This window comes from Triturus cristatus, chromosome 9 (genome assembly GCF_964204655.1).
Source record: "Triturus cristatus chromosome 9, aTriCri1.1, whole genome shotgun sequence".
Taxonomy (NCBI): Eukaryota; Metazoa; Chordata; class Amphibia; order Caudata; family Salamandridae; genus Triturus; species Triturus cristatus.
Window position 1 is genome coordinate 453,538,376 of NC_140592.1, and position 15,671 is coordinate 453,554,046.

The 15,671-nt window shown below is 44.2% G+C and overlaps 1 protein-coding gene across 2 annotated transcripts in view; it reads left to right on the top strand.

Annotated features, from left to right (window-relative positions):
* CCNP (cyclin P) overlaps positions 1–15,671 on the top strand; it is a 290,235-nt gene that overhangs the window by 45,256 nt on the left and 229,308 nt on the right. For both annotated transcript variants that reach the window (XM_085625344.1, XM_085625345.1), the window contains exons 2-3: positions 3,284–3,358; positions 8,580–8,655. In XM_085625344.1, coding sequence (XP_085481470.1) covers positions 3,284–3,358; positions 8,580–8,655 — 151 coding nt within the window. The remainder of the gene's footprint in view (positions 1–3,283; positions 3,359–8,579; positions 8,656–15,671) is intronic.

Genomic DNA, 15,671 nt, shown 5'->3' on the forward strand with positions numbered 1-15,671 from the left:
TTAAGTTAACCACTCCAGGGAGTTTGGGGCTGGTAGTTTTGATTTTTCTATTAAGGATATGTGTTGAAATGACCCAGCCCACAATGTGGTTTTTAGCTCAAAATCCAGGACTGTTTGAGAGTGTGTTGTTTGCACGTGTGGCTTTTCTGTGATGTCACACCAGACATTTTCTCATCCAATACCAGGGCATGATGAGTGACACAATAGATCAATGTCATTGTTTTCTACAGCTCTCCAGTGCTTTAGTGATCTGCTCAATTACAAGCACTAGACATTAGGGATGCCTGGTAGCTCCATGTTCTCTAGACACCATGTTTCCATTTAGAATCTTTCATGTTACAAATTGTTTTGTTGTCATTAGGCGTATGGCTTTCTGATTCAATAGGAAGCAACCCATGACTCCCAGAAAACAACATGTTGTTAAATGAAACCCTGGACAGTAAAGACAAGGTTCCAATGACATGGAAGTGGATGGCAACTCTACTATAAACAGAAGAAACCATCTACTTCCCTGCTGCCCTTTCCAGAGAAGGTTCTCGAAAAGGCAACCCACCAGCAACTCACTAAACTCCTGGAACACTACAACCTCCTGGACTCATCTCAATCCAGATTCTGAGCCAACCACTGCACAGAGACAACCCTGATTGCAGCCACCAATGACATCGGGACCCTCCTGGACCGCAGCTAATTAGCAGTTCTGTCCTCCTGGACCTGTCAGCCATCTTCAACATGGTCTCTCACCACATCTTGATCAACAGGCTCCACAAATCTGAATCCAGGGAGATGCCTTCAAATGGATCACCTCACCAGAAGAGCCCAGAGAATCCGTCTGCCACTATTCACCTCAAAACCCAAGAGGATCATCTTCAGCGTTCCACAAGGATCATCCCTCAGCCCCACCCTCTGAAGCACGTACATGACCCCCCTGGCCAACACCATCAGATCACACAGACTCAACACCATCTCCTATGCCGACGACACCCAGCTCCTCATCTCGCTGTCAGAAGACCCCTCCACCACGAGTGCCAAATTCCACAGATGTATGATGAACATCACCAACTAATGAAGGACAACTGTCTCAAGCTCAACACAGACAAGATGGAAGTCCTCATCATGAAACGACACTTAGTGGCGTGCTGAACTCTGCCCTTCCCCCACCCTGACAGACCATGCCCACAACTTCGGCATCATCTTGGACAGCAAGTTATCTGTACAGAAACCGGTAAACACAGCGTTGTTCACCTGCTTCCACGCTCTAAGCATGCTCCGTAAGATTTTCAGGTGGCTCCCAATCCACACCAAAAGGACTGTCACTCAGGCCGTCATCACCAGCAGGCTGGACTACGGGGACACACTCTAAATGGGAATGGCTCCATGCCTCCTGAAGAGACTACAGAAAAGATGATGCAAAACTCATCCTCGACCTCCACAGATGGACTCCCATCATACAGCACCTCAAAAAACTACATTGGCTCCCTATTCAGAAGATGCTGACCCACGCATATAAAGCGCTGTACACTGAAGGACCAGCATACATCAGCAGACGAATGACATTCCACCAATCAACCAGACACCTGCAATCTGCCTCCCGCTTTCTCGCAGATGCCCCCCAGATTCCCCAAGCCTACAGCGGAGGGCGCTTCTTCTCTCACCTGGCAGCCAAAGCCTGAAAGGACCTTCCCTGCACCTCAGGAACACCATATCGCTATGGTAATTCTGGAAAGGACCCAAAACCTGGCTATTCAAATGAACAGAGCACCGTAAAGCAGCTGCTGACTCCAGTGCCTTGAGACGCTCCTGGGTGATTTGCTGTGCTTTATAAATCTTGATTGAATGATTCACCACTAGAAAAAACACCACTGAATGGACAAATGATGAGAAGCAATTTCCCTAAAATATAACACATTTATGGTAAATTCTGAGAAGGAACTGGACATCCTATGCAAGGAATTGTAATCCGAATACACGGCATATGAAAGGTGAGACATGGGAAGATACCATCAGATTCACCAGAGAGGTACAGATAAAAGTTAGATTTAGACTAATACAAATAACGATGTTACATAGGATGTACTAAACAGGAGCACAGCTCTATACCTTTGGGAAGATGACATGTTTACTCAGAAGTGGGCAGAAAGGTACCTTTTTATACACAATTTATTGGAATGTCCCGAGATAAAAGGAAATAAAAGACAGATTAGAAGCAACGGTAGGGATCCCAATGCTAATGGATGCACCAACAGTAACACAGGAAAACTGGGAGAGAAATGACTTACCAAGGTATCAAAGGCAACCAATAATCTAAAGACTGGCAGTTGCAAAAAGATATTGCAAAGAAATCAATGGGCATGCAGAGAACAACCCACAAATGTCTGAATGAAACACAACATGGAGTGGTGCAAGGTGGCGAGAAGCTGGTCTATTTGCCCACAGAATTAAAAGAATCTGGGGGAACTTGACCGAATACAGTACAGGAGATTACAGGCTCTACCCTCTGCCACCATAAAAGGAGAGCAAGTCCATCACTAAGCAACACGGCTAAAGAGGGAACCTGGAATATGGGATACTCCATTGACGGAAAGTCACTGGGGGACACGTCGCATCACCCCAAATGTTGGTAGGTCGAAGGATACAGGTACGATCTCTCAAATGTATTTCTCAATCATGTTAATGTAAAGGTCCTGTGATCAATAACGTTTGGTTCAAAACACTTTGCGATCACATCATGGTTATTTAATGTTGATACATTTTAATTAAAAGTATAATGAAAAACTGAAACCTGTTGGCTTTGTCAGTGCTTGTTTCATTTATATTTTATAGGTTCACACTTAGTCCCCCAAGTATTATGTAAAATTGATGTTTGAAGATCTGGTCAAGGTTGATCCTTTCACTCCAGACTGGGGCTCAACTTAAGATCTTTGAATCATCCCCAGAAATGTGTCCAGCCTTTCCCTGGCAGAGCTGCCCCCAGGTTTTGGGTTTGTCAATTTCCAATTCCACTCTTGGGTCCCTGCTATTCCTCAATCACTCGTTGACTTTATTTTTGCCATTGACTCAGTATAGCGCTCTGCTGCCTTCGGATAGGGTCACACTATACAAATAGCACATGCATACATATATACTCGGCTGCAAAACTATAAATGATGATGAGGGTAGTTAACTTTAACTTCATGTTAAGTACCCGGGGCTTGATAGTAACTGTTTCCATTAGTTTGAATTTGATACTCTGGGATTTTCAGTGTACCATTTTATTCTTTTTATTCCCACCCATTTCTATTTCTAGTCAGATCGAAGGAGAGAGCCCTTGGCATGCAAAGACAACAACATAATCCTGGAAGCAGAAAAAGATGAGAAAAAGGTAAAATTCACTTATTGCAACAAATACCCCACATAAGATACAGGGACCACTTCTTATGCTATCTCCACCTTCACATAACATTTGTATTCATGTAATGGTGGGGCGCAATGCTTAATCTGTGCCGGTGGTGGGCGTCGGCACTCATTTTTGGGAAGTAGGACTTATTTTTCCATCAGACTTCCATCTGGAACTCCTAAATGGAAGAGAAGGTATAAAGCAGTTAAAGGGAGACAGTGGGGATGAGAAGAACCAGGAAGCGTGAGAGAGACATACAGGAAATGTGGTGTGTTGGAAGAAAGTAGCATGTGGAGGAAAAAAGAGACTAGGCAACGTTGGTAACCGGCAACTCTGACAACCAGCAGCACCAGCGATGGGCTCAAAAGAAGAGCTTTGGGTCTCTGCAAGGACATGTTGTTTTGTTTACAGATCAAGCATAGGGCACAGTGCAAGGCGCCCTCCTGTCTGCCTTCACCTAAAAATAATAAGATACTAGCCTCCTGGCTGGGCTGTGTTTAGGTTGAGACTTCTAGGCAGCCCATGTCTGTTGCGCTGTACACTGCAGCTTGCCATAAAATTAAATGGTGCCCGCCCATTGCTTACCATTATTTGGCTTTCCTTCTCACTCTCATTTGCCTGCTTTTTATTCGTGTCCTAGCTTGTCAGTCTTGCATTTGTCCCTCCCTGGAGCATTTCCACTTTACAATAGTGCTTTTGCCAGGTATCCCTGCTCCGTGTCAGTGGACCACTTTTTTCTTTTTTGTGTAAGCTGCTCTCCATATTGCCCTTCCTGGTGTGCTTCTCCTCTCCATGACGGATCTGCCCTCGACCTCCCCCATATTGCTTCTGTGTCCCCCCCTCCCCCAGCCCTCATCTGTGTTCCCTCCGCTGCTTCTGCCCTCCCAGTGTTCCTTTCTTGTCCCTCACCCTCCTTTTGTTGCTTCAGTGTCCCATGCCCCCATGTAGATTCTGTATCACCCACTCTCCACTTTTGTTGTTAATTATTGAGCTACCTTATTTTGTAGGCTTGTGCATGCGCCTTACAAAATGATGCCAGCAGCTGTGTAAAACAGTTTTTTCTTTTCTTTTATTTGACTTTACCCAGCCCGCAGAGCATCGAGGATGCTACGCAGCATAGTTTAAAAAATAAAGTTTGCAAAGCTAATAGGGCGAAAAGGTTTGCCAATCCTTTCTTGAACCAGAAACTGTCTAGATGAAATCCTCCGCTTCCATTTCATAGCTATCCTTTTCCCTATGTATTGGTTTGTAATTACATTAGGTCCGTCTATTCTTCAACTTCTTCAAAGCAGGCAATATGCTTGTGGTCATGCTGGGTGTTGATATGGAAAAGTCGTTCGCATGGTGACTGAAGTGTACAACTATCCTGAGTGCCCGAGATGCAATAGTATCTGGATCCCTGGTGCTGATTTTTGTTGGCATGGGCAAACGCAGATCATGCGTGTGCGCCATGGCACAGGCCTGTTTCACGAATTGCTATTGTGTTGGAGCGGGCAGGGTCCTCAAAGAAATACCCTCATTTTGGTGAAAGGCTACTGCCTTTGCTAGGTGTGAAGTATCACAAGCACGGTGGGGGCAGCATAGCATGTAGTGATCAGTAGAAGAGAACAGGCCTTTTTACCTATGTCTCTGGAGTGAGACCTACAGGCCCAATCATGTAAAGGTCTGTGTGCTTAACTCACCCTTGGCCTACATCAGGTTAATATGTAGCGCTGTTAGGCACAGGTGTGTTTTATGCATGTTCTGGGCGTGTATGTGTGTGCCTGTGAATACATGGAAGATTCTGCCCACACTTCAAAGGGTGCTCTTTTATTCACAGAGAGATCACCGGAAAGGGGCCTAGACCCCTTTTAAGAAGGAGTTGTGGCTAAGAGAATCTTAATAGGGCAGCGGGCCCCGGGTAATCTTTTGATGCACATCACACTGTGGATGACTTCCAGATTTGAACCTCTGGTCACTCCCATTGCCTGTGTTGAGATTTGTAGTTGTTCCTGCTGTTACAGATTTCTTTCTGAAGGAAGGAAGGGCTGGACGGAGGAGAGGGTATTTCAAAAGGATGCAGACCCCCCAACACAAACTTCAGACTCTAACCCTAAATCACGATTGGAGTTTGAGATCCCCAAAACTGTCAGTTGTCCAGTAGCCAGTTGAGCTGTTCAAAGGGGAGAAGCTCTGCAAGACGTCTGCCTGTGGCCAAGGTTGGAGGCTATGGCTTGCCAGCCCTCCATCTGGGTGAGGGGACAACACACAAGGACCTTCAAGACCATCTGCCCTTCCATCCTGAAGCACCAGTGCCCATCTGCTTGCCAAGACCTGTGTACCCTGTGAGGAAGAGGAGGGTGCTGGAGGGAGCGAAGTACAGTAGGGGATCCTGGCTAGTGGATCCCTGTAGCGAGGTGTGAGATGACCACTGCTTCACTGATCCGGCCTTCCTTGGTTTGTAGGTTCAAGTTGGTGACACTATACCAAAGGGGGCTGCCGTTACTTTAGCCATGGTCCGCATCACTGCTGTACCGATCAGTCCTTAGCTTGAGTGAGGAGTAAGGTCAGGGACCTCATATGCCAGGCAGGCCACATGATCCAACCAAGACCATTGCCAATTTCAAGCGGTTGCCATTAGAGAGGTGCTGTGGTGAGCTGTGCGGGTCCAAGCCCAGTCTGAGGATCGGAACCGGAGCAACCTAACCCCCGCCTGTAGGATGGTTCAGAGGAAGTTACCATCACACCGTGTATTCAAAAGTGCTGGCACATCTGCGGGTGTTACTCACCAACAGCAGTCACTGCCACTCCCCGCAGAGACTCCGAACACACTATCCTCGCAGAAGCTGCTGAGACTGATCGAAGAGCCAGAAGCTCCTCAGGGAATCTTGTTTTGCTATATAGTGCTTTGGGTCACTGGAACACTATTAACCTTTATCAGAGGGGTCTCTTGAGACTCTGACTACTAATGGGGCCTAACATGAATGTCTCCTATAGTGAATGGGGAATAACCACTACCGCTAGTGAGAGTGAAGTAGGACTCGAGGCCTTGCCCAGCCTATTGAACACTAGAGCCCTGACCTCGGGGGCTGTGTCTATTGTTTGTGTATGCCATATTTCACTTTGTGGTCGGATGTAAATACTACTTTTCTCATAAAAGACAGTGTTTGACCGAACAATCATTTATTGCTGCCATTGAACATATTTTGAGTTGCGAGACTGTGTTCACCCCCCGGTATCTATCTCCCCCCTCGAGAAGCCTTGGACTGCTCGTCCCACGCTACCACTGAGTCATGTGCTGAAGGGGGACTTGACCCAATTGCTCAGGACCCATAGCAGGTCCCGATCCGGGACATCAGAAGTAAAAGGCCTCAACCCCCAATGCTGGGCCCAATAGCTCCTACTTGCCTCTTGGACCTCGAAGAGGCATTCTGAGACTGGATTTCTTTGAGCAGTTACATAGAAATGTTTTAAAGAAAAACATTACATACCAACCTATGTCTTCTAAACTGCACGTTTAAAACCTATCTGTTAAATTTATAAGCATCAAGGAGGCTGGAGAGGGTGCACTCCTTTTTAATACCTCATATAAGTCCTTCTTTAATGTCTGGCTGGAGAGTTTCACCCAGCCCAGTCTTTCCTTTGCATTACAGGTTTTTATTCTTGATTTTATAAGAAAATAAAAAGTAAAGCTCCCAATGCTGTGAAGGGTGAAGAGATGGAGTGGTGGCTTAATGTTTCCATGGCTTATTTTAGGTGTTATAAAAAAGCTGCCTGGTCTTATTATGAACTCATGCCGCTTGCTTAACCACCCTACACTTGCTGTCTCTTTACCTCTCCCTTGTTTCCATCCAGCTTTCTCCTTTTTCACTACTTTCCACAATTTCTCCCGCTACTCGCTACTTTTTCTCTCCCTTGCTTGAAGTCAAATGGTGATGAGGAAAAATAAGAGCCAGTCCCCAAAAATAAAGGCTGGCAGCCACCATTAATAACCTCCGGCACAATTTAAGCACTGAAATTTGTTTTCCTTCTTAAACGCATCCCAGAAACCAGTCTCTGGTTCCTTGTATCCTCAGTGTGATTCTGAGGCCCACAGATAATTCAATTAATCTTACTCAGTTCCCTCTACTTAAAGTGGCTGAAAATGTCACACCAAGAAGGTGCTCTTCACTCCACTCTTGGGTTGTAAACCGTAGCCTAAGTGTTTTGGTGCAGATTAGATTCGGGGACAAATGAAACTTCAATGCCAGGGAGCTATCAATCAATCCGGTTTCTTGTATAGCGAAACAACTCACCCATTAGGGTCTCAAGGCACTGTTGATGGGGAGGGGGGTGAATCTGCAGTTCAGTCGAAGAGCCAGATCTGGAGTTCCTTCCTTAATTGAGGCAGTGACAGTGATTGCCTGAGATGTAGGGGCAGGGAGTTCCAGGTCTTCGTAACGAGGTAGGAGAAGGCTCTTCCTCCAGGCGAGGGCTTGCAGATCCATGCGATGGTGGCCAGGGCCAGTTAGATGGAGTGGAGATGTTCGGTGGGTGTGTAGGAGGAGAGGCGGTTGTTGAGGTATGCAGGTCTGGAGTTGTGGGGCCCGTGGGGGCTTTGTAGGCGTGCATGAGGAGCTTGAAGGTGATTCTTTAGATTTTTTTATTTAACTCTCTTTCAAATTGTCAGTTTGTGCAAGTATTGGAATTCAAAGTTGTGCTATAATCCTAACAACCCCACTGTTTTCTCATGACAGATTTCAGCAGCCCAAACCCACCAAAAGTTATCAGAGAGGAGTATGGGGGTGAGAGAGGGTTGTAGGAGGCATATGGTCAGTTAAATGCAGATTTTGCATGTTATGTCTCATTTCCAAGTGAAATAGAAGGTATTTACCAAACCCGGTGAATACTTCAGTGGGGTAGTGATATTTACTGGGTGAGATAAAATGTGTCACTTGGGGGTAATGCTATTTACTGGGTGAGCTAAATGCCTCACTGGGGTTGATGCTATTTACTGGTTGCACTGAGAGGCCCAGTCCACTTGTAGATAGGGCCTTAGATGATAAACTGAGTGTGTCGACTGAAGTCATTTGGACACCATTTATGTGTATGATCTTGCCCTTATCAAGCACAGCGAGCCATCCACGGAGATTAAAAAACATTAAATGCATTGCCAGTGACAAGAAGACTACGGGGCAGTCTTTAGGTATTACTACTAATTCTGGTTACCTGTTTTTCTCTCTTTCAGAAAAAGTACCAGACTACGGGTTTTAAACAAGAGAAAAGTGTAATTGGCATCATTCATGTGTGCAGCGATGACATGGGTTAGTTGATTATTATTTATATTTATTTTTATTTTTTGGTCAGTTCTCTGGACATCAGCTTGCTACTCATTGTGTCCCAATTCAGAAGCTCTGTTTAAAAGGTCCGTAGCATTCTGCACTCTGCAGTACAAAGTTTTTAGGAGAAAGAGTGCAAAAATCTCCTTGTTTTGTGAGGCTTTACCATCTGCACCCCAAACTGAAACCTTTCACCCGACAACTATCCATCTTCCAACTAATTTAAATTTTCCTGCTGAACCAGATCACATTAATCTTTGGTCAGATCAATGAATGAATGAGTGAACAGGCCTTTATAAAGCGCACGGCTACTCAGCAGAGTGTCCCGGCGCTAATAGGCAGCTCTCCACTTTCCATCGCACCCATTAGTTGCAGAATAGTCAAGTTTTGAGTTGTTTCCTGAAAGCAGCCAGCACAGATGTGGGTCTGAGGGCCGCCGGAAAATGGTTCCAGGTTTGGCCCCCCAGAAACATAAAGGATCTCCCCCCTGTTTTAACCCGGAAAATACTGGTTATGGTAGCCAGGCGACTAAAAGAGAACCTCAAAGTTCTAGAGGGAGTGTAGTGAAGTATTCTCTTCCTGATGTAACTGGCACACCTGCCATGTAAGGCTTTAAAAGTAAGCACTAAGGCCTTGAATGTGATCCTCTTTCTCACTGGCAACCAGATCGTTTACTGTGTTTTGAGCAGAGGGTGGAGGGGACATGTCATGGGGCCACCACAGTCTCCACTCCTCAGAGGGAGGTGCACTAAAAAAGATAATCTCCGATTTGTCTGGATTACATTTTAGTTGGTTCCTCACCAGCCAATCAAACACCCTGTAAAGGCACATTCTAATCTTCTCCCCCTCAAAGTCTGCACCTTTCTCAAAAGTGAAGAGTAACTGGGTGTCGTTCGCATACGATATTTTTTTTAGCCCTGCATGCTTCAGCCAAAGATGCTAGTGGGGTCAAATATATAGTAAAGAGTGTAGGGCTCAGAGCAGAGCCTTGTGGGACACCCACTTTCAGATTAGGAATGGTAGCAGTAAAGGAAGGAGTCCAGACTTCCTGACTTCTGTCCTCCAAAAAGGAGGCTAGCCATTTTAGGGCAGTACCACTGATTCCAAACTTCTCGAGCCGTTCCAATAGTTTAACATGTGGAACCGTATCGAAGGGCGCCGACAGGTCCAACAATATTAGGACAGCTCTTCCCTCCTGATCTAGCTGTTCTTTAATGTGTTCTGTAACCTCCAGCAAGGCAGTTTCTGTGCAATAGCATGGAAGGAACTCTTTTATGTTTAACTAATTACCAACACCTGTGGGAAGAATTTGAATGAAATGAACATCACAATGCATTTTAAGGTTGACGAAGGCTGAAGCAACAGGCAAAAATGCTTTCCTAGCTTACACAAGTGCTACCTCTGAAATAAATGGATTACTTCATATATTTGAGTGCAGGTCCTTTCTTAATGGAGAGATGAGGTGTGTGTGTGTTGTGTGTGTGTGTGTGTGTGTCCGCGGGTGAGTGTGTGTGTGTGTGTGTGTGTGTGTATGTGTGTGTGTGTGTGAGCCTGTGATATGTATGCGTGACTGTGCAGGCTGTGTGTCCATTTGGATGTTGATATCTTGTGTGTGTTCATTTGTTGCTTCTCCTCATTACTTTTTCCCTGAGTGTGGTGTTGTGTGTGTTTCCCTGGCCCTGTGCTACTGTGTTGTGTGTTCCTGTGCAGTCACTCCTGCATTGTGTGTCTCCATGATTGTTATTGTGTGGTGCAGGGTATTTATTGCCCTGGCTTGTTGTTGTGCATGGGGTGCACGAGGGGGGGGCACATGGCATGTGCCTTCATGGGTTGTGCTAGTGTGTGGTGGGAGTGGGTGTGGCCCTGTGGTCTTTGTGCCCTGCCCATGCCTGGCACTGGCCCTGCCGTCTGCATTGTGCGCATGTATTTGCTTGTGTTCGCCGCTGCGGTGACGTGACCGGTACATTGCTGCATGGTGGCAGTAGCTGTGTGTCCATAATGCAGCGGGATGAATTTGTGTCAGTTGGGTGATGTGTGGGTGCCCTTGTGGATGTGTCCCTGTACCCCCTAGGGTGTCTGATGTGGTTTTGGACCCTGTGTCAGGCCGTGGGTTGTGTGTTGTGCTATTGCGTACCTGCGGCGGCGTCCGCGGCAGTCCATGAGTTCCTGGTGATGTAGTAAGTACAGCACTGGAAAGACTTGTAGAGCTGGGTCCATTGCGGTCGTGTCCGGGTGGTGTGGACCGGGACTCTGGTTTCACGCTCCGCTGTTGAGTTTCCGCCGTCTGTGGTTGGGCAGTGTCTCCGCTGCAGTGCGTCTGCTTGCTTGAGTCATCCTAATTTGTGGAGCGGGGCGGACGTCATTCCGTACGGCAGAGGGTCTCCATTGGCTCCCAAAGCCGCGGTGGCGGGTGCACTTTGATGGCGGTGCACGTCGCACCGCGGCGGTTGGAAATTGGCCTATGTTTGACCATACTAATATGGCGGGCGTGATGTCCACTGCTGGCGGGCGAGAAAAGGCATTTTTCCGCACCGCCAGCACCGCAGTGGTCTCACCGCCCTACATCCTAATGGACCCCTTACTTTCCAGAAACCATTCAGTCATATGCTTAGGATAATGGCAGACTTCCCTCCAAAGCAAGGGGGTCTTTACGATGGCAGACGGACTTCAGTCCGTCCGCCATCGTGTCAGGGCGTATTACGATGTGACCGTCACTGTGGCGGTCGCATCTGCTATATTTAACATTGTGGCGGGTGCTGCTAGCTGCAGCACCCACCACAATGTTAAAAATGCACTGTTTACATATCCCTGCACTACCTGGCAGGCACCACGCGGTGCCTGCGATATGGTGTAGGGAAATGTAGAGGGACACCATAGGTGCCCCCAAGTGCACACATCAACTGCCCCTGCACAAGGGGTCCCGCAACTAGCCCCAAAGTACATCCCCCCACAGCCTTTCCATGGTGGTTGAACTGCCATAGAAAGGCTGGCGGGGATCCAGCATTCTGATCTGGCGGACGGTGTCTGCTAGGCACCTACACCATTCTGTGGATGCAGCGCGGTGCGGTCCGACAGACAATCGTAATGATTGCCTCCATCAGGCCCGTAGCAGACAAGCTTTCCGCTGACCAGGCACAACGCCCACCATCCTAATTGGGCGGGCAGTAATTGGCCTTGCGATGGCGGTGAACACGCCACCGGCAGCCTGCCAGTGGCGGGTTCACCGCCATCATAATCAGCCCCCAAGTTTGTCAATATCCTGAACATCACTAGTTCAAGAGAACTGAGGTTTACATTCTCATCTTCATTTAACAATCTGAGTAACACTGCTTTGTGGATCAGGGAAGTGGATAAAGAAACACTATGTGCAAGCCAGTTCTGCATCACAACCAGAGTCCTGAGAAAAGCTGAGGCTTTTGGTCCATGCCTGCAAACCTATAAATAATGTTGGTCCAACCTCCAGCGTCTGATTCACATGCAAATGTCAACATTCCTAAAACAGTGGAGTCCTCCTAAACCGCAATCATTCATTTAAAGACCACAACGAGGCTAATGAAATGGGTACTCATGACAGTCAACTAGTTTAACAAGCATTTGCAATGCAGAAGGTCTTGCATGTTCAAGAGTTTGAGCTACTGGAAATGTAAATGACAATGCCTTTTATTTGAGTGTTGTTTTTGAAACAGATAAATAAAAGGCATTATCATTTACAAAGCCAATAGCTTACACTCTTGCAAATGCAAGACCTATTGCATTGCAAATGCGTTTGGCGCCTGTGCTTTGAATTTTTTTTAAAAAAGCTTTAGGAGAGAGCGTGTATTGCCTTCAACAGCGGGCAGGCAAAAGCTATTTGAGAAAATAGCGCTCGGAGGCTGTAATTAAAGCCTACCGGATAACAATACATGTAACAGGGAGTGTCACCACAGGAGGTTACAAAATGAGACAAGGCGATACAAAGGAGGGACTACTAAGCCTATTGACCAATGAACAGCCACAGTTTAAAGTGGACAATGACACAAGCCAATGAAAAATATGGGCGGAGCTTCAAGAATCTGAATACAGCATGCCTCGCAGAGCAGCACATGTGCTGCCCAGGCTCGACCTAAAAAGGTTACAATAGGTATGTTCAATTGTTGAGCTACCTTGATGTTTCATAGCATAGTATATTGGGGACAGAGCCAAGATTGCCTTTGTCGGGAAAGTACATGAAAGGGTCGACATCCTTTCTTTTGCTCATAGAAATAATCAAGGTGGCAAAATCAGTTTTCTGTATCAAATAGGACAGGTGATACAATTGTGAGTGAACATTTCAAGACCATGGATAGACGTGATTTGAATCTAAAAATGTATTTATTTTAATTATGCCCATCCAACATAAGGAAATGCAGCAAGGAGTGAGCAATTATTCAACTTTCGCGCTTGTAGACCTGAACATACTCATTTTGGTTTCTATATAATTAATTTACTTACATCACCTCTGGTCTCCGAAGAAGTGCTCAAGATAATCTTTTCACCAGTAACTAAGGGAGAAAAAAACAGAAAGAACATGTGAAACCAAATGCTTGTACTTTTGTTTTAAGAATTACAAACTGATTTCTGGGGTAGTACAAACAGCAATAATTAATTTTACTGTGTATATATTTATTAATTAAAAAAAAAAAAGGAAATTTCATTTTTATTTTTTGAGTGACTTTTACTAATCATGACTGCCAGCCCAACAGCTGTGGGAGTTTAAAAAGGGCCAGAGGTTTCATAACGAAGATTAAGCTGCTTTAGATATTCAAATATGTTTTCTACTCCAATGCTGATGTTTACTGCTGGGATTGATAGATTATCTGTGCTACTTAAGGTGCTGAAATCATCATGGAGTCTGATTGTGAGCACTTTTATCACTTAAGTGAATATGCAAAAAAATTACTTTTTAACAAAATCGAAACTAAATAAGAGGCAGTATAAAAGTGTAAATGCAATAAAGCTGTCCTTAGTTATAAATATTGAGATGGTAGAATGAACAGACCAAATACCCAGCAGGTACGCACCATCAAAGGTGCAGACATCCTTCCCAGTTAATCATTGCCTGGGGCAAGACACGTTCTGAAAACGTGGAAAACACTTGGACGATATATTGAATATGTCAGCGCTAAGTTCGCCTCTCTACTGCTTCTTGCAGAACACTAAAGATATGGTTACCTGTCCACTGGTGAATATACAGGCACCCATGACACAGACAAGACTCCACAATAGATGAAGGCGGTGTCAGACATATCCTGATTTTTCTGATAAAGAAACGGTGAATAGGCAAAAATGTAAAACAGTGAATAAAAAAATAAGTGTTAGTGTTTTAGTGTTTTAGTGTTTTAGTGTTTTAGTGTTTTAGTGTTTTAGTGTTTTAGTGTTTTAGTGTTTTAGTGTTTTAGTGTTTTAGTGTTTTAGTGTTTTAGTGTTTTAGTGTTTTAGTGTTTTAGTGTTTTAGTGTTTTAGTGTTTTAGTGTTTTAGTGTTTTAGTGTTTTAGTGTTTTAGTGTTTTAGTGTTTCAGTGTTTCAGTGTTTCAGTGTTTTATTGGTTTATTGTTTTAGTGTTTTATTGGTTTATTGTTTGCGTTTTATTGTTTTAGTGTTTTATTGTTTTAGTGTTTTATTGTTTAGTGTTTTAGTGTGTTAGTGTGTTAGTGTTTTATTGTTTTATTGTTTGTGTTTTAGTGTTTTAGTGTTTTAGTGTTTTAGTGTTTTAGTGTTTTAGTGTTTTAGAGTGTTAGAGTGTGTTTTAGTGTTAGAGTGTTTTAGAGTGTTTCAGTGTTTCAGTGTTAGAGTGTTAGAGTGTTAGAGTGTTAGAGTGTTAGAGTGTTAGAGTGTTAGAGTGTTAGAGTGTTAGAGTGTTAGAGTGTTAGAGTGTTAGAGTGTTAGAGTGTTAGAGTGTTAGAGTGTTAGAGTGTTAGAGTGTTAGAGTGTTAGAGTGTTAGAGTGTTAGAGTGTTAGAGTGTTAGAGTGTTAGAGTGTTAGAGTGTTAGAGTGTTAGAGTGTTAGAGTGTTAGAGTGTTAGAGTGTTAGAGTGTTAGAGTGTTAGAGTGTTAGAGTGTTAGAGTGTTAGAGTGTTAGAGTGTTAGAGTGTTAGAGTGTTAGAGTGTTAGAGTGTTTTAGTGCTTTAGTGCTTTAGTGTTTTAGTGTTTTAGTGTTTTAGTGTTTTAGTGTTTTAGTGTTTTAGTGTTTTAGTGTTTTAGTGTTTTAGTGTTTTAGTGTTTTAGTGTTTTAGTGTTTTAGTGTTTTAGTGTTTTAGTGTTTTAGTGTTTTAGTGTTTTAGTGTTTTAGTGTTTTAGTGTTTTAGTGTTTTAGTGTTTTAGTGTTTTAGTGTTTTAGTGTGTTTGTGTGTTTGTGTGTTTGTGTGTTTGTGTGTTTGTGTGTTTGTGTGTTTGTGTGTTTGTGTGTTTGTGTGTTTGTGTGTTTGTGTGTTTGTGTGTTTGTGTGTTTGTGTGTTTGTGTGTTTGTGTGTTTTAGTGCTTTAGTGCTTTAGTGCTTTAGTGCTTTAGTGTTTTAGTGTTTTAGTGTTTTAGTGTTTTAGTGTTTTAGTGTTTTAGTGTTTTAGTGTTTTAGTGTTTTAGTGTTTTAGTGTTTTAGTGTTTTAGTGTTTTAGTGTTTTAGTGTTTTAGTGTTTTAGTGTTTTAGTGTTTTAGTGTTTCAGTGTTTCAGTGTTTCAGTGTTTCAGTGTTTGTGTTTCAGTGTTTCAGTGTTTTATTGTTTTAGTGTTTTAGTGTTTTATTGTTTGTGTTTTAGTGTTTTAGAGTGTTAGAGTGTGTTTTAGTGTTAGAGTGTTTTAGTGTTAGTGTTTTAGAGTGTTTCAGTGTTTCAGTGTTTTAGTGTAAGAGTGTTAGAGTGTTAGTGTGTTTTAGTGCTTTAGTGTGTTAGAGTGTTTTAGTGTGTTAGAGTGTTTTAGTGTGTTTGTGTGGGTTTGTGTTACTATCCTTGTGGGGACTTAAGTATGATAACACACTCACGCTGTGGGGACT